Source organism: Podarcis filfolensis (genome assembly GCF_964270895.1).
Source record: "Podarcis filfolensis genome assembly, chromosome: 7".
In the NCBI taxonomy this organism is placed as follows: domain Eukaryota; kingdom Metazoa; phylum Chordata; class Lepidosauria; order Squamata; family Lacertidae; genus Podarcis; species Podarcis filfolensis.
This window is the reverse complement of record NC_139603.1, coordinates 47,871,953-47,890,296: the sequence shown is the minus strand read 5'-3', so window position 1 is coordinate 47,890,296 and position 18,344 is coordinate 47,871,953. Positions and strand designations below refer to the sequence as shown.

The window sequence follows — 18,344 nt, the reverse complement described above, 5'->3', positions numbered from 1 at the left end:
GAAACTCATAGTTTCTTTCCTGTTATGTCTGCTTCTGGTAACTCAGTAACCCACTCCCTGACTTTCATGATCTGATAGTGGGTACCAAGGAAACTTCAACTCTTTAGGTAAAGAAGTACACTTAATAATCTTGTTTGTGAAAGATGTGTAAGTTTGAAACCTCAGTCCTGAACTTAGCTGTTCCACAAGAATGGCTATATAGTTTCTTCAGGTCTAATATGCATTTTAGAAATGAAACTTAGGAACATAGGAATCTGCCTTTTACTGAGTCAGAGCATTGATCTATTTAGCTCAGCACTGTCTGCTCTGACTGGCAGAAGTTCATCAGGGTTTCAGGCAGGGGACCTTTCAGGATTTTCCCAGGATGGAGTTAACACAGACAATGACTTCTTTCCAGAACTGTGCCACTATAGGGCATGACTAGATTACACGTTTCACTGCCACCCCTGGTGTGCCACATTGACAACATATGTCTTTGGGTTCAAGATGCTTCAGGTAGATGTGGTGAAAAAGGCCAAGTTTTGGTGGATTGGGTATAATAGAAGGTCCAAGAAACAAAATTTAATAGGGGCCAAAACAGTTTGCTATTGTCTCAAGTGTATAGGGCAGTCCAGCTGTCTATGCATCCCTCACATTGGCCATCCACATCACATTTCCCATTACCCGGTAGGTTTTTTTAAAAGGTAAGAGTGTGTGGGTTTTGAATAGTTTACCGAGGGTATGTGGTCCTCCAACAACCCCTGGGTTCAGAGGCACTTAAAGCTGCTGGGCCAAAACCAGAAACTAAAAAGTATTAAAATTGCAACTACTGTCATTCTGCTGCAAAGGGCAGGGCAGAAAGTCTTCCTCTCTAGGCTTACCTTTTTTTTTTTAGCATGGTGACTCCCACCACCACTTATCACTTCCATTGCACCATCATGCCCCCTGTATGTACAGGGTTTACACCAGATGGTAAGTTTCCCCTGGGAATAGTGTCTCATGATTACTTCACAGGTCTGTTTACGCAGCTGTATGATAAGAGCCTTCCCTGTTCGTGGGAGATTCTCATGGGAAGTATGATGGGTAGTCTGTCCTTTGAAGTTCCCTTCTTTGACTTTCCTAGAGGAGACTGCCATGCATTTATATACCTTTATTTTGCTTTCCCTCTAAACTTTTGCATTAAGCCTTTTGCTGATGTAATAGGGGAGTTGATTTTTGAAGATTTTCTCTGAAATTCTGCATACCACCTCAAACACCTCTTCAACCCTCCGGAGCAGATTTTCAGGTGGTTGGAAGTAGAGGGGGGAATCAGCAAAAATTGCCTGCTTCCTCTTCTTTGAGTGCAATAGAATGCTCTTCCCTGAGCAGAATTTTTTTGCTCTATCCCAGGGTCCCTGTGGGAATTTATGGGATGACTCACTTAATCATAGAATCATAGAATTGTAGAGTTGGAAGGGATGACAAAAGTCATCAAGTCCAACCCCCTGCAGTGCAGGAATCTTTTTGCCCAACTTGGGACTCAAACCCACAACCTTACAATTAAGAGTCTCATGCTCCCCACAGGCACCCTGAAGTCAGCTAGTTCAACCCCCTGCCATGCTGAAATCTCAACTAAAGCATCCATGACAGATAGCCATTCAAACTGCTTAGAAACCAGCACCTTCCTAGGGAGTCCAGCACCTTCCTAGGGAGCCTGTTTTCATATTCAACATTAGAGCAAAATCCTGAATTTATTTTGTAGCAGGTACAGATAAAAAGGTTGACATTCTAAATAAACAGCCTATAAACAGCCTGAATTGTGAGGAGAAAGTCTGTGCTGCAATGGTCATACTGGAAGATAGTGCTGTGCTGCAAAGTCTTACCAGTCATTGAGGGAAGTTTAATATATCAGGAGAAGCAAGGCACATGCTGAAGAACTTGGTTAATGTACCACATGTATATGATGGGTATTTATTGTACTAACTTCTTCTGTTTCATTAAATTGTCTTTCAGCCACCCACACAGAATATGCCAATGGGTCCAGGAGGAATGAGTCAGAGCGGCCCTCCCCCACCTCCACGTTCTCACAATATGGGTTCAGATGGTATGGTAGGTGGGGGCCCTCCTGCACCGCACATGCAGAACCAGATGAACGGCCAGATGCCTGGTAAGTTTTTTCTCCAAGAAGACATTGACACCAGGGTTGCTCAGCAACTGAAACAACATGTGGGCTCAAGGGATAGAAGATTGTTGATGACAAAACTGCTTTGAATGCCCCCTGAGTACAAGCTCTCTAAGTTTGTTAGCTACAGAGCTATGTGACCTGTATTCTGTGTTTATCAGGCTGCCCTTGGGTTTTGATGTAGCTGACACACAGCATTCCTCTGAACAGAACTGGCTAAATTTAGTCTGTCTGAAACCATACAGTTACAGCTGTGTTTAGAAGGCTTTCTGAAGAAAGGTATTGGCCTGTGGTTGAATAAATTCTCACTGAAAGATTATCTCATGCTATCACATCTAAGTTAGTGTGATATGTAAGAGGTGAAGCTGAAGGAAAAGTCACTTAGACAGAAAATCTAATTTCTACTAATCTCTATGGTACAATGGCGGGGGGAGGGCTGTATATCAAGCAAGTTGTGTACAATACCTCAACATGATTTTTTCCGTTCTAAACTTGAAGTCAAGTTTTTATTACAGAATAAAAGTGTGTGACATGTCAGTGCTTGCAGGATAAAAGCAAAACAGTGTTTCATGTTTTTATCAGTTTTATTAGGCTGTATTTTTCTGGGGAGAGATTGGCAATAGCACACAAAATGTCACTGAAGAAGGAATCCCACCCTACTGTTTGAATACCATAACAACACAAGAAAAGCCATGCTGGATCAGACCAAAGGCCCATCTAGTTAAGCATCTTGTTCTCACAGTGGCCAACCAGATTACTGTGCGAAGCTTGCAAGCAGGATGTGCAAACAACAGCATTCCCTCCACTTGTAGCTGGTATATGGAGGCATATTGCCTCCAAGGATGGAGGAGAATGCAGCCATTGATGGTCCTATACACCATGAATTTGTCTAATGCTCTTTTAAAGCCATCCAAGTTGGTGGCTATCGCTACATCTTGTGTCAACAAATTCCATTGTTTAACCATACCACTGTTTTAACCATTTCGGGTATTAATTAAAATGTTTCAAATCTGTATAAACGTGACTTTGGGTCATCAATAGAGTGCTACATTCAGCATGTACAAAGCTTTAGTCAATGTAGGAAATGCTAACAGTGATGCAAAATGTTACTTCTTTTGGAAGGGCAGTATGACTAAATATGCAGGAAATTTCAATCTTCTAAGTGTGTTGTGTTTAAGTGACAAACCTTATTGAGCAGCCTAGATGATTTTTAAATGAGCATCATAGCCCTGTGATTGTGTGTTTCAAGACATTAATATAGAAATTATTTTTCTTCAAAGGACCTAATCACATGCCTATGCAGGGGCCTGGACCCAACCAGCTCAACATGACAAACAGTTCCATGAACATGCCTTCAAATAGTCATGGGTCCATGGGAGGTTATAATCATTCAGTGCCATCCTCTCAAAGCATGCCTGGACAGAATCAGATGACAATGAGCCAAGGACAGCCTATGGCAAACTATGGTCCTAGACCAAATATAACCATGCAACCAAATCAAGGTAAAATAATAAATTTCTACTCTTTATTATTATTTTATTATTTCTCTTTAATTAATTTGTATACCACCCTTCATCCGAAGATCTCAGGGTGGTTCACAGCATAAAATTCCTCCTTTTCATCAAATAAAATGATTTCAAGGTGTTTATTTGGAACTGAGTTATGCTATTGAAAAGTAGAGTTGGTTTCTGATCTTTACTTGTTGAAAATGTCTGAAAAATAGGTTTTTTTATCAGTTAAGAGTTCAGAAAAGCAAAGTGAGCCAGACAGAGCAGCTGTGAATCCAAGCAACTTGGATTTTCTACAGTTTGCCACACAGTGAAAACAAGGTTTTTGTGAACAACTGTTTAAATCATAGCAGGTTTTAGTCTGTAGGTAGGAAGAAGTAGAGTTGGCACACCACTGTGATTATAATAAAGAGAAAAAGTACCTAAAATTATATGTTGACAGGTTTTCCAAGTCTTTCACACAGAGGACCTGAAGCAGGGTTTTAGCAAATTGTTAAAGCAAACACAAGGTTGTGTTGCAGGAAATCTTAGATTATAGTCTTCAAGATCCTGTACTATGCTAGGTCAGCTGAAGCCAATGAAACTTTTCTAGCATATTCAACACTTTACAGTATAAGGTTTGGCCATCTTTCTTTTTGAGCAGCTTCTGCCTATCCCTATATGTTTTTGTCTATTAACTACTATATTTTTCATATTAGCCTTAAACTACTTTTTGTTTATCTTGTAGAAAAAGATTTGCAAGACATTTTGTGTTTCTGGTGCCCCAAAATTGTTATTTGTCAAAGCTGATAATTAGAAAAGTTAATGTTTCTTTTTGTTTGTCTTGAATGTAGGTTATAGCTAGAATGAATGCATAAAATGTTGCTATGGCTTTTCTCACTGTAGGCCCAATGATGCACCAGCAGCCACCTTCTCAACAGTATAACATGCCCCAGGGAGGTGGGCAACATTATCAGGGACAGCAGCCACCAATGGCAATGATGGGTCAAGTTAACCAAGGAAACCATATGATAGGACAGAGGCAGATTCCTCCATACAGACCACCACAGCAAGGTAAGATTCAAAGTTGCCAATTTTACCACTTGATTAATTAACACATAAGAAAAACTTTCAGCTGATTTTCTTACCTACATCCTGTTCTATCTATATTCTTGACATACATTCTGTATTTATCTAAACTTTTCAGAGAAGGGCACAAAAGTTTATAGTACACAATTTTACGTGTGCACCTGCCTGCTCTGTTTATCATTTCAGGCCTAAAAGAGTTAGCTTTTGCAAAGCTTTTCTGCCTCAGAACATGAAGGCAAATCCCCAAACAAGTGGCTATTTCCAATCCTGTACTATTATGTTTTCCCCAAAATAGTACTTGAAGCCAAAAGGTCACTATTTTGGAATTAAATGTTGAAACCTATATTTTTCTCTTCTTTTTTGAATCAAAAGTTATATAAAAAAGATAAAACTTCGCTTAAATCTATGTTCAGTATATGGAATACTGTACAATCTGTACTAATGTAGACTGGAATTGACAAGTTGCACACTAGACAAGATGAGATGGTTTTCAACAACTATCTACTTTTTCTTTTCTTTTTTTAAGAGCAACAAGTATGTATATATATATACATATATAGATATTGTCTTTCTGTTTTTAGAAATTTATATTCGCATCATCTTGGGTATATAATTCAGTCAAGTTGCTGTATATATATAATACATACCTGTTTAGTCACAAAGCATTAAGTATGCTTTCTGAAACACAGTGACACGGGTGGGGGAAGTCTTAGATGAGGACTGTTTCTCATAGTAAACTGAGAAATTAGTGAGCGTGCTAACAGAGAAAATAAGTTATTTACATATTGACTGGTTGTGGTTTTTCAGGCCCACCACAGCAGTACTCAGGCCAGGAAGACTATTATGGGGACCAATACAGTCATGGTGGACAAGGTCCTCCAGAAGGCATGAACCAGCAATATTACCCTGATGGTAATCTCTCATAATATTAATTTTCCCATTTTACATACCTGCCCATTATATATAAAGCTATTTGATGAACAACTTTTAGCAACTGATCACTAGAACACTTCTTATATTTACTAAAGCTTGCAAGTTCAGTAATCTGAAACCCTACGGATAACTTTATTTTACAGCTCACTCAAAGTATAAACTTTGTAACTTCAGTTCTAGTACCCTGATACAGATTTTATCAGAATTCCCTCTTTTGGCTCGAGATATCTTAGATTCTTCCCTGTTTGTAGGACACTTGATGCAGTCATGTATTATGTCTGCTTTTCAGTATCATTTTGCTTATAAAAAGAAATTTTAAAGCTCAATACTTACTTAAGAGCTGTTAAAAAACAACCAATATGCTTTCAAAGTCTTTTCCCTCTGTGTGTTTTAAAGAGCAAGCTGTGGTTGCAATTACTTTGACTCAGTTCATGGCTGCATTCTATGCTTGTATTGCAGAATTCTAGATAATTCAATTTTTCCTTTAAACATTTTTCTCGTTTTGGAAATCACATAATTTTGGGAAGTACAAATTCTTAGCATTGTAAAATTTTCTCTTAAATTAGAAATTCTTATCGTATATTATAGGGAAGTGTGAGGATGTTCCTCAGGAAATGAAATTTTTAAATTCAATTTTAATGTATGGTAGTAAAGGCAAATTAAAAATATATTGATGGATTCATTGCTGCTGTAAGAGCTAACATGACACTTTGTGCATTAATTTGTGGCACACAATACCTTTTTCAGAGCAACTATTTGTTGCAAATTAATTGTGTGGTGTGTTTTTTTTAACGTGTTCAGATAGAATTTGCTGGTATTTTACCACATTTTTATCATTCATCACCATCATTTTCATGGTTTACTTAATCCACATGTTAGGAAATCAGATTTCCACACCCCTAATTATGGTTCAAGTTAGAGCCAGTTTTGTAACATGTAAAAGTATGGTAAGGCAGAGTCACACAAAAGCACTCTTTCAAATTCTATCAATCACTGCTACAACTTCCCCCTTGGAAGTCATACTGTGTCTTATCTGGCTGCTAGATGTTATGCACAAGACCAAACCAAAAGTGTAAGCCGCCAAGAGAACGTGAACTATAGAGTGGCTTATAAATGGTATAAAATACATAAAATTGAAAACCTATGCTCTGGCATAGGTAACTTTTGTGAACATTTTGGAAAGTACATTTGCAGCTAGATGAATTAGAGCCACTATGTTCTGCTCTGTTCTTTTCTGTTTGGCAAATGCAAGAGTTGTCTTGTATAACATGATCTGCAAATCATGTCTTTAATTATGAAAAGGCATTTTTAACTGACAAAAAGTAGCAGGATATGGAATATGCAGTTGATTAAAATTTGGGATGCCTGTGATCAGGAATGATTTTATATACAGCTAGTAGCCACAAAAGTTGAAAGCATTTTGAAAAATGTAGTACTACTTTTTAACTAAAAGAAGCATATTATTACTGACCATGGTCAATATTACTTAATGAAGTAGATTTCTAATTACAAGCAGGAGAAATATGTGAGAACTTAAAGCAAGCATCAGGTAGGATGTTTCTTTTACCAACTGGATCCTAATGGCAGGTGTCCATAGCATTTACTCATTGCACTTATACGATAAAGGAGAATTTGGAAGGAAAGCTGTCCTTTCTCTTGTGTCCCCCCCCCCAAAGGATTGCTGTGGATAATAGTTACATTGGGGCAGGGGAAGATAAGTATTATTTTTTAGATATGCCATACCAAAAAAAAGCAATGAAGTTTTTTGGAAGTTCATTGTAGTGTATGCTGCTTTTAGCAGCATATGCTTTTGAATTGGAAATCAGTAGAACAGGTGTATGATAATTGGTTTCTTTGTTCATTCTAATTAAATTCAGGTTATTTACATGTGAAAGGACTAAATGCTTTTATTTTTATAAAAAAAGACAAAAGTACTCCCCACCCCCCCACAACAAAGATGATCAGAAGCTTAAGAGTATCCCTCACTGTGATGTTGCTAGAACTACTTCATTAGCTGACTTTTTCATATCACGTGTTAATTCCGTATAAAAGGAAATCCTATTGGTAAATCCTTCTAAATCAATTTGAAGGTTCTTTTTAATGTATTTCCAGCTGACACTGATTTTTCAGTAAGATGAAAACTTCTTAGGATTTTCACTCAGAGGCCATTAACGTTTCTTCCTGTCTCTTGTCGAATTGATGTAGGTCATAGTGATTACGGTTATCAGCAACCGTCGTATCCTGAACAAGGCTACGATAGGCCTTATGAGGATTCCTCCCAACATTACTACGAAGGAGGTATCTATATACCTTCACACACACATGCGCACATACATTCCTTTTCCTCTTCCCTTCCACAAAGGAACGAAATCTTGCACAACATAACCTATTTCCTGCCCATGCAAAGCTCTTGTAGACTACTAGTCGCTGGCTGTTGAGAACTGCAGGGAACTTGAAGCATTCAAAATAGTTTCTTGCAACATCTAAACCTTAATTTGTCATTTCTAACAGCAGTAAAATGACTAAAACACCGTTAGCATCTATTCAAATCGTACCTTTTTATTTAAACATAAATCCATTGGTCCAGTTGTATATTTTGTGTGTATGTGTACATACAAATATAGTGCCATTAGGAAACAGCTTGCTGATTTGTGTAGCTAGTTTGTGCTCTGTAGCTGTCTTTAATTTTGTCCTTTTTTATTTATTTAGCATAGTCATGGCATTATCAAGTCATGACATCACGTTCCAGTAAACTTAATGCTCATTTGGCAGAGATGCTGAAAAATGCTGCAGTTTAGCCTTGCAAAATCTGGCTTTAACTGCAGTTTGTTTGGCCTAATTCCTTCTGTTTTGGTTTGTTTGTTTTCTTGGTTTTGTTCAGTTTTTGAGATCAAGACTGGATTTTCATTTTGTTTTTGTGGTGTTCACTGTGCATATTAAAACAAGTGGGGATTGAACTAGAAAAAGTGCCTTTAACTGTCCTTGCTTAACCTCATGTTTCAGGAAACGCGCAATATGCTCAGCAGCAAGAAGCCTACCAAGCACCGCCTCAGCAGCAAGGCTATCAACAGCAGCAGTATCCAGGTCAGCAAGGTTACCCTGGGCAGCAGCAAGGTTATGGTGAGTAAATATATAGTCAGGGGTATACAACCTATGGCACTATGAGGTTGAGCTTCAACTCCCATGAGCCTTGGCCATCATGGCCAATTGTCAGAGAGGATGGGAGGTGAAATCCAGCCATTTTTGGAAGGCTACGGTTTCCCCATTACTGGGCTTTCTGCTTTTAGTTTACTCCTTTATCCTTTTGTAGCTGTCTGTGGAACCAAAATGTCAATTTACCAGCAGCAATAGAGCATTTATGCACCAACAGTCACAGAAGGTTCAAATCCACAGGCAGTTTATAAAGCAGGATTATACACACACTCCCCATGTGGCTATGGGGAGAGGATGGGGAGTTTTCACTTCTGTTATTAAACTAACCAGTAAACCATATGCCTTGAAAAATTTGTTTTCAGATAACACTTCTCCACTCTGTTAAAAGTAACATTTGAAAGCAGCAGTTTCAAAATCATTTTTGACATCCTTTGGCTCAGTTCCCTTCCTACACAGTAATTGGGAAGGACGTAGGTAGAATATGCCTAATACACACATTTGAATTGCCATTATTTGAAAGTTAGTCTTGTTTATTTCTGTATAACTTCCAAGTGAAATAAACTCAACATCACAGCCTTCACGGCGTTAATTTAAAACAATATTTTTGGTCTCCTATAAGTTCTGAAATTGAAACAGACTGTGATAGAGTGCATTTGTGAGCTTTATCTTTTGCTTTTATTCAAATTGAGCAACTCTCAAAATCAGTGTTGCTGATGTGCTAGTTTTTCTAATTTCAGCATCTCTTAATATTTTCTACAGCTTTAATCTGTTTCGTACATAAATAGAAAGATCAGTGCCTAACCTTGCTCTGAACCATTTTGCAATATGAAGTAAACATAATATAGATATTTTCATCCTCATTGAATAACTGCCTAAGATGCAGACTGCAATCTGTGCACGCAAACTGAAGGTCACTGAAGTGAAGCTTCTGTGAACAAATTTCTGCCTGGTTAAGGAATTCATTGGGTTGTATCCAATGCAATATTCGTACAAGGATGCTTATATAAAGGGAATTCTGAAACACCCCCCTTCCTACTGCAGCCCCTTTCACCCTTGAAAAACTTTTCCCAAGACAAAGGCATCAGATGCCATTGGGGGCGCTGGCAGAGAATTGGGTAGAGGTAACTTGCACTCTCCCAAGAGTGGCTGGTTTGGTGTGGTGGAGCTGCCCTCCCAACACAGCTGTCCCTGCCTTCTTACCTGAACAATGCTAGGGCAGGGTGGGACCATTGGACGGACACTGCCAGTGTGCCTGCACAGCCCTGCCCCTGCAGCATCTAGGTAAGTGGCAGCAATACCCACCCTGCTGTTGTCTCCTGCTCTTTCCGATATCCAGCCTCCCACTGCAGCCCTCTTGCTCCATTTGCCAGGCCTCAGGAAATGCTTTTCAGGGGGCTGCAGTAGAAAGGAGAGAGTGGGGAATTTAATGTGTGTAAGCATCCTTTTGTTCTTACAGCATTGAATAGACCCGACTGGTAACAGTCAGTGTTGCCTATTAAACAAACATAAGGCTGCCTCAATCATACCAGATCTAAAAGTAAGGGTGTTGTTGTTAGTAAATTTTTATACCACCCTACATCCAAAGATCACAGGGTGGTTTACAGTATAAAGTTGTAGGTCAAGGATGATGGGAGTTGTAGTCCAGAAACATCTGGAAAAACAGATTCCCATCATCCCTGAATGCCAGCTGGAGGAGATGCTGCTGCGGAAGACCAGTACCTTCTTAAAGTCAACTTTAGATAGCCTTTATAGTGTGACTGCTATATAATAAACATTGGTCAGCATCCAGACTACTGCAGTACTAGTACTTTGTGCCCAAGAAGGCTTTTAGCAGGTGTTCCTTGAACACCAGTCTTTCCTTCCACATTGCTGGCACCATGTCTAGTTTTGAAACAGATGGGACTTCCAAGCGTAGTTTGTGATATGGCATGAGAGTTTGCTGTTCAGAGGAAAGTTGTCAGATATCACGCTGAGCATCCATTTAGGTGTCCTAAGGTACACCATTGAAGTGATATCCTCTATAAGGCAAATAGGACAAAGTGGGCAAATGCTGTCATCTCTGGAAAGCCTTCCCTCTACTGCCCTTGTAGCATTGGCAAGCAGTGTTCAGTAGTGTACTTACGTTCATTGTGAGAGTTGAATTTTAACTTAATTCCTAGCTGCTGGATTCCATCCTAAACAGCATTCTCTTTTAAACAAGCCAATAGTAAAGTAAAGGTACCCCTGCCCGTACGGGCCAGTCATGTCCGACTCTGGGGTTGCACGCCCATCTCGCTTAAGAGGCCAGGGGCCAGCGCTGTCCAAAGACACTTCCGGGTCACGTGGCCAGCGTGACAAGCTGCATTTGGCGAGCCAGCGCAGCACACGGAAACGCCGTTTACCTTCCCACTAGTAAGCGGTCCCTATTTATCTACGTGCACCCGGGGGTGCTTTCGAACTGCTAGGTTGGCAGGCGCTGGGACCGAGCAACGGGAGCGCACCCCGCCGCGGGGATTTGAACCGCCGACCTGACGATCGGCAAGTCCTAGGCGCTGAGGTTTTACCCACAGCGCCAACCGCGTCCCGCGAAACAAGCCAATAACATAGTTTTATTTGAAATGTTAATATTACTGTATTTGAGAGAGACTAGATGAATCAGTGATCTGACCCAGTACTGAGGCCAAGTACTGTGGATGTAAACCACACGTTTGCAGCTTTTGTTGAACAGACTTCTTTAAGCAGTATGTATTTTTTTTTTCTGGGTAGAGCAAAGAGGATATTGGAAGGTATCGGTGTCTTTCACCAGTGCAAAATGACAAATGTGTCAGCTTGTAGATACATACTCACTATATGATATGTAACAAATATGCTTCCTAGTGTTGGATCAAGTTAAGTTAATAACTGCGTAAATAGACTTGGCTATATACTAGAGTTCCCCTACTGATTTTTAGATATTCATAGCTCTTTTAGTTTAATTGGATCCTGCAGAGTCTTTATAGGAGGCATCAAAGAATTTGGACACTAGATCCCAACAGCTTTGTTCTAATGTTTTTCCCCAATTGTAGAACAAAGAGATTCCGCCACCAAAAGCTATTGAAAAGGCGAATAGATTGGAAAGTGACAAGTAAAGCTTTGAAAAGAATTTCTTCACTTGTCTTTGGTGGGCATCTATCTGCTAGGCTCATACCCACACTCTTACTGCCTGCCAGAAAGCAAAAACAACAGGGTGTATTTATTAAGGGGGGGAAAGGGTTGTATTCTTTGTACTTTTTTCCAGAGTTTAAACAGAGGGACATGGTAATTATAATTTGGCCTTGTTAAGTCACTGCTATGAGCTCAGCTTAACAAAATTGTCATGTTTGTAAAAGAAGAAAGATAACCATATAAAATGACTTGTATCTTTCAAATCTGGATAGGATAGCAGAAAAAATTCTTGCAAACCTGGAGTTATAATATTATGCAAGGAAGAGTCACGAACTTTATATGATTCATGAGGAAAGGTTGTATCATTTAGGCCTTCCTTGTTTAGAGAAAAGGTGAATAACAAGGGACATGATAGAGGTGTAAAATTATGTGCGGTGTGGATAAAGTGGATAGAGAAAAGTTTGTCTTCCTTTCACATAATAGTAGAATTCAAGAGTATCCAATGAAGCTGATTGTTGGAAGATTCAGGACAGACAAAAGTATTTCACGTTGTATTTAGTTAAACTACAGAATTATCTCACTTAAAAGGTAGTGATGACCACTAACTTGAATAGCTTGTAAAGACGATTATACAAGTTTATGGAGGTCAAGGCTAGCAATGGCTACTAACCACAATGACTGTTTTTTTACCTCCACTGATGGAGGCAGTAGGGCTCTGAATGCCCATTTTTGGGAATCCCATGCAGGGAAAGTGCTGTTGCACCCAGTCCTGCCTACTGGTTTCCCCATGGCATCTAGTTGGAAATATGAGAATTGGATGCTGGATTAGAGGGCCCTTTGGTGTGATCAACAGCCTGTTCTGACTTTTTGAAAGAAATGGTTTGATGATTTGTTTCTGACTTTGTAGTTTTAATGTTTGAGTTGATCCTTGTTTAATTTTGCTCTATAAATTATTTCAGGTCCTTCTCAAAATGCTCCAGGACCTCAGTATTCCGGTTATCCCCAAGGGCAAGGGCAACAGTACGGAGGATATCGGCCTACGCAGCCTGGGCCCCCGCAACCACCACAACAGAGGCCTTATGGATATGACCAGGTGCAGTTTTTGTAATCCCATTTTAATATTTTAGCTTTCAGTTTGTCATTTCAGGTACAAATTATTACACATTTCAGTTTTCAGTCTTTGCAGGCTTATTGTTTTATCCTCTTTAGCCCTCTTTGAAAGAACAAATTGGTTACAGCTAATCTGACAAAACCGATGTGTAGTGAATTTACTGAAAGTCAAATTTCAAAGTTAGTGTGCATTATTGTTCTCTAACAAATGCTCAGCTGTGCAGTGTGCCATGTAACCCTCTGTCCTGCAGTGTATGCAGGTTGGTTTAATGTAACACCATAAAAACTTCCCTTCTAGCTTTGTCTGTCTTCTGACTTTTATAATATTTCCAGGCCACAGAGAATCAAGAGGTGGAACTCTGCTGTTTTATTTATTTAAAAATCATTTCTAGTCAGTTTTTACAAAACACTCAAAGAGGCCTGAGTAAAATTAAGAATACAAGTTCACTAAAACAATAAATTTAATTTAGCTACTGGGCTTTGGTGCTGTTCTTAGATACAGGTTGTATCAAACTTGCATTTTACTCAGTGTATACACATTGAAATTAATCAAGTTAGTCATGTTCATTAATTTCAACTTAAATTACTCAGAATAAACCCAGTGAAATTAATGGACACTAAGTTATGCCCATTAATTTCACTTGGTCTGCTCTGAGTGAAACTTAGTTGAATACATCCCACAGGGTCTACTAATAGAAATACTTTATTGTCACTGTACCACTTGTTTACAGTGAGATTAATTATTTATATTTTAATATATTTATATACTGTATTTTTATTTTAATTGTAAGCCACTGTAGGAACACTGTAGTTTTGAAGGTGCAGGGTTTAAATATGGTGAACAAATTCAATCCGCTGGTTTTGTTGGAATGTCAGAACAATAAGTTAAAGTCTGAAGGTCTTTATTGCCAGTTCTAGTTTCTAAGAAAATCAATAGTGTCAAGTTTACATTTGAAATGTTGAAACAAATCCCATTTGCCATTACTTTAGCTTTAGAAGAAGTGAAAGTTCAGGGGTATGTGCAAGTCTTATGACTTTGGGACATATTCCAGGTGTGTTGTTTTGTTCTAGGAAAATAAGGAAACCAACAGTATATTTACATTCATTCTCTCCCTCTCTCTTCTTAGGGGCAGTATGGAAACTACCAACAATGAAAGAAAAACAAAAATCAGGAAATAACCAGTAAATTTTAGCAGCTGTATTGCCTCTTCAGTATTGTGGACATCTCCTTTTGAAGAGAATATTCTAGTCTATCTAGTTTGGGAAACGAGAAACAGAAGAAAAAACAACCCTGCATTGTTGATAAATGGCTGCTTTTCAGTATATTGCCTGTCTGGACTAGTTTATAAACAAAAGTGATAGTCTTTCTAAAATAATTTTGCATCTGTACTCTAGATGGCAATATTGGACAGAGAATACTCAATTTTGCAAGGAGCTTAGAACTGTACATCAAACAAACTGTTACAAGCTGAAATGTGTGAACAGCATTGTATGTTTATGAAGGTTAAGGGAATTTGATATTTTTCCACAGATTCTTTTGTAAGGGGAAGGGGAAAATTTTTACAGCAGCAATATTTTATATATTATGTTTTTCATATGGAATATGCAAGGCAGTACACTACGCACTGGGCAAGGTCAGAAACCCATATAGATTGGCACATGATGCATTCTTTATTGTGCTAGTCTCATTGTTGTATGAGAGAGAGATGCTCAACATACGTTCTTGACAGACTGGTATGCAGAATTAATACCCCATCTATTTAATGACAGGATGATCATGGACAATAACACAGTCTAGTATAAAGAATTAATTTTTAAATATTTTGTGCAAAGCTCTTTTGTAAAAATGGTTTCTAGCAGTGGCAATTTTCTGTAATATTATTATTTTGGTAACAGGAAAATGTTCAGATTGGATTTGTAAGTGTCTTGTAATGGTTTCACATAAATCAAGCTGTGATCTTTTTCTGATTGCAGTAACAAGGAATTTTAAAAAGTGTTCATTTAACCTGGCTTGAATATACAAAGTATTTAAAAACAAATTATAGATAGGTCGACATGTATTTTATTTCATAAGTGTATTTAACTTTTAGTAGGATCATTTCTATGTAACAAAAATAGTATAGGCGCTTTTGTAAAACTCTTGTCTAAACTTTATCATATGAGAGTTAAGAAAGAAGGCATTTGTTGTTTTATGTCCATTTTCGTACTGGTTAATATGAGACCAAGACCAAGTTCTAGTGAGGTTTTTTAAAATGCCAAACTCCATTGTGAACTGCATTAATTTTTAGTGTTGCGTGTGAGTTAGCCATCACTTGGATTAACAGCAGAGCCATAGAGAACACAAAACTGTTTGAGATCAACCTGCAATTGTTTTCTCAGGTGCATCATCATAGAGTATGTTGCACAGAAATACATGCATTTAGGCTGTCTTGGTAAATATTTTTAAAAATATAACTAAAATTGGCCCAGGAGTTAGATATGTTTATTATGTGTTGCTATATTTTTACATGATAAGCTGTACCTGAATGCATAAGACATAAAAAGATGCATTCCTCCATAATTTTAAATTCAGAACAAATTTCTTTTTTATATTGGTTGCAAATTTAAATCAAGTTTTGAACTGAAAATGTGAGGAACATAGGTATGAACTAAATGCTTCTAGGTTCTGTGCCAATTTCCCACCACTGTGTACTTCATTGCTATTTAAAACTCTCCTCCATCAACTCTTAACAGAAGAATAAATTATTTGTGATTTTAATTTTTTCATTTGCTCCTTTAAATTAGATCTGTTTCACTCTGATATTTCATTTGCAAGCATTGCTGCAGTTTTTTATTTTGTAGTTGTTGGTGCAGGATAACCAAATAGTATTTGTATTCTAGAACTTTATCAAAATTCTCTTCCCATAGCCAAGTTAATTAGAATTAACTGTTCAGTAATCAGTATGTTGTTGTGCGTAGGCTGTTTGTTACAAAATTCTCTCTGAAAATGATGGTCCATGAGACTATAATCAAGATGACTGAATTAGATAAATGAGTTGAGACAAAAAAACATGCTGAACCCAACCTGCTATAGATATGTTATCTCATTTAAAATAAGCTCAACTGACATTAAGAAATAATTTGTCTTTCCAGCCGATCTTCTGTTGTCTTACTCTCATTTTTAATGGAAACTAAAATTGCAGTTTTAATAAGCAGAATTTCCTCCAGGGTTTCTCTCCAAGGGAATAATGCATTTTCAAGGTTTAATTGTTTTATAACGGTCCTATTTTGTAAAAGTTTTTAATTGGTGGTGACAAACATTACCTTATTCCTATGATATTGTGTTAAAACAACAACTTAGGAGATGGCTTCCCTTTGATTATTGGCATTTTGTTTAATGTATTTTGAAATCTAAACGAAGTAAAATACCAAGAGAGAAGAATACCGCAAAATGACAAGTGTGATAAACGGTTGATGCAAGTGGCTATTCTTTAGCAAATGAAAATCCAACCCAAAATTTTCTGCCAGGATTGGCAGAAAAATATAAATTACATAATTATGGGCAGAGGAAATCAATAGTGGTATATAATTTGGGGGGGGGTCAACAGAAGTATATTATTTACACCTGAATTTTTAGGGATATGTATTATATATATACAGCAACTAGGACTGATGCAACTTGGGAGTCCAAAAATATCTGGAGGGCACCAGGTTCACTACCTTAGTTTTATACAATCATGTATACACACATGCACACACAGAATGAAGTTGATGTAACATGATATCCTATGTTTAAGAGTAGGATTTCACCATTCTGTTGTAGTGAAGTGAATTCTAGTGTGCTATACTGGTGATTTTTATATTTATCAATATAGATTGTCAAAAGGCCTTTGACAAAGTCCCTTGCCAAAAAAAATATAAAATTGGAATAAAAGCAATGAAGGAAGATTAGGATTTTGCATAAAACAGAGGAATTAATGGGGGAAAAGATAATTGAAATGTACTGCTAGTCTATACTAGTCTATATAATTACTGGTTTCTAGTGTCATTTGTTGAAATTTTATCCACAGCTTGGGTTGTAGGTCTATAGTAAGTTATTTCCAGCCTTCGCTGTTGGAACGTTCTTTTCCCTGGAAAAAGATAGCCATGTTCTCACCAAACCTTTGGTGATTTCCTGAACACATAAACTTAACAGTGCTCACAGTGGAGCAAGGATAGGGAAGAAAACTTCACTGAAACAGTTGTAATTAAGTAACGGGATGCAAAGATAATTAGGAACTTGATACAGGTAAAATCATAAGAGGGACTGGATACAGTAATCATATCTGACCTGATTGGTGGCTTTCATCACTGGGAAGAGATGCTAGAAGATTGTGCTGGTTATGAATGCTTGGCTGTGATCTACAGTATAGCCAACAGGGCTAATAGTGTCCGCTTCTGATCATGAAGCCATATTGGTTTCCTAGATTTTCTAGGAACTTAAAAGAAACTTGCCCCAAAGGCTGCAAATGCCCTTCTTGCACCTCCTTTTTTTCTGTAGTCAAGGTGCCTGCTCACTAGCAAGTGCTACAAAAGCCAATATACTCATCGGTCTAGCTCAGAATTGGGGAACTTGTAGCCCTGCAGTTGTTGCAGCTCCCATCAGCCCTTGCTAAAATAGCCTGTAACTTCCATCACCTCTGACCATTGGCTAGCAACATCTAGAGGGCAACAAGTTCCCCCTCCTGCTGCATCTCGTCGTCCTTCCTTAAGTCCAGCAGCTGTGCATGATTGTCTTTGAAGGGGCATGACTCCTTGTTTGAGCACTTTGTGTGTCTGTAATCGTCCTGTAGAGGTATCCCACTTGATAAGATTCTGGACTTTTGTACAGCTAACTTTTCTATCAATTTTTGTGCTAGCCGCTCTGCTTTGGGGAGCTCAGGTACTAAGGTCCAGAGCATTAGTATGAATTCTTTGCATGGTGTCTTGCACTTGTTCTCAGACCTGGCAGGCACAGTTGATGCACTTCTCCCTTTTCGCTGCATGACAACGGGTAGTTTCAGTGCCAGTGCTGTTCATAGCTAAAATCTGCCCCATTGCACCACACTTTTTGGGGTGCCCATATTGTCCTAAGGCTCTCGCCTAGGTGCCTCCTTCCATGCAAGATATTCTACAAATCCAAATGAAAGATTCCTTTTGCACAAGTACCAAGGCAAACGAGTGCTTCCTACCTACCTTTTCCTTGGTACTCTTGCTTCATAGTACGTTTGGATAATGGGCTTCCACTTTCAGGTTCAGGTCTCCCACTGCTATTGAGCAGCCAGACTCATTCCACTTGGAACTCGTAAGGA

The 18,344-nt window shown here is 38.3% G+C and overlaps 1 protein-coding gene across 5 annotated transcripts in view; it reads left to right on the top strand.

The window, feature by feature from the left end:
* The window catches only part of SS18 (SS18 subunit of BAF chromatin remodeling complex), a 29,504-nt gene extending 13,711 nt beyond the window's left edge, over positions 1 to 15,793 (top strand). For 3 of the 5 annotated variants that reach the window (XM_083623044.1, XM_083623045.1, XM_083623046.1), the window contains exons 4-10: positions 1,972 to 2,125; positions 3,421 to 3,642; positions 4,534 to 4,701; positions 5,524 to 5,628; positions 8,653 to 8,769; positions 12,885 to 13,018; positions 14,163 to 15,793. In XM_083623044.1, coding sequence (XP_083479170.1) covers positions 1,972 to 2,125; positions 3,421 to 3,642; positions 4,534 to 4,701; positions 5,524 to 5,628; positions 8,653 to 8,769; positions 12,885 to 13,018; positions 14,163 to 14,189 — 927 coding nt within the window. In that variant the 3' untranslated portion in view covers positions 14,190 to 15,793. Of the gene's footprint in view, positions 1 to 1,971; positions 2,126 to 3,420; positions 3,643 to 4,533; positions 4,702 to 5,523; positions 5,629 to 7,854; positions 7,948 to 8,652; positions 8,770 to 12,884; positions 13,019 to 14,162 lie in introns of all 5 variants that reach the window. The other 2 variants (XM_083623043.1, XM_083623047.1) reach the window with 2 other exon arrangements.
* The last annotated feature ends 2,551 nt before the right edge of the window (positions 15,794 to 18,344 follow it).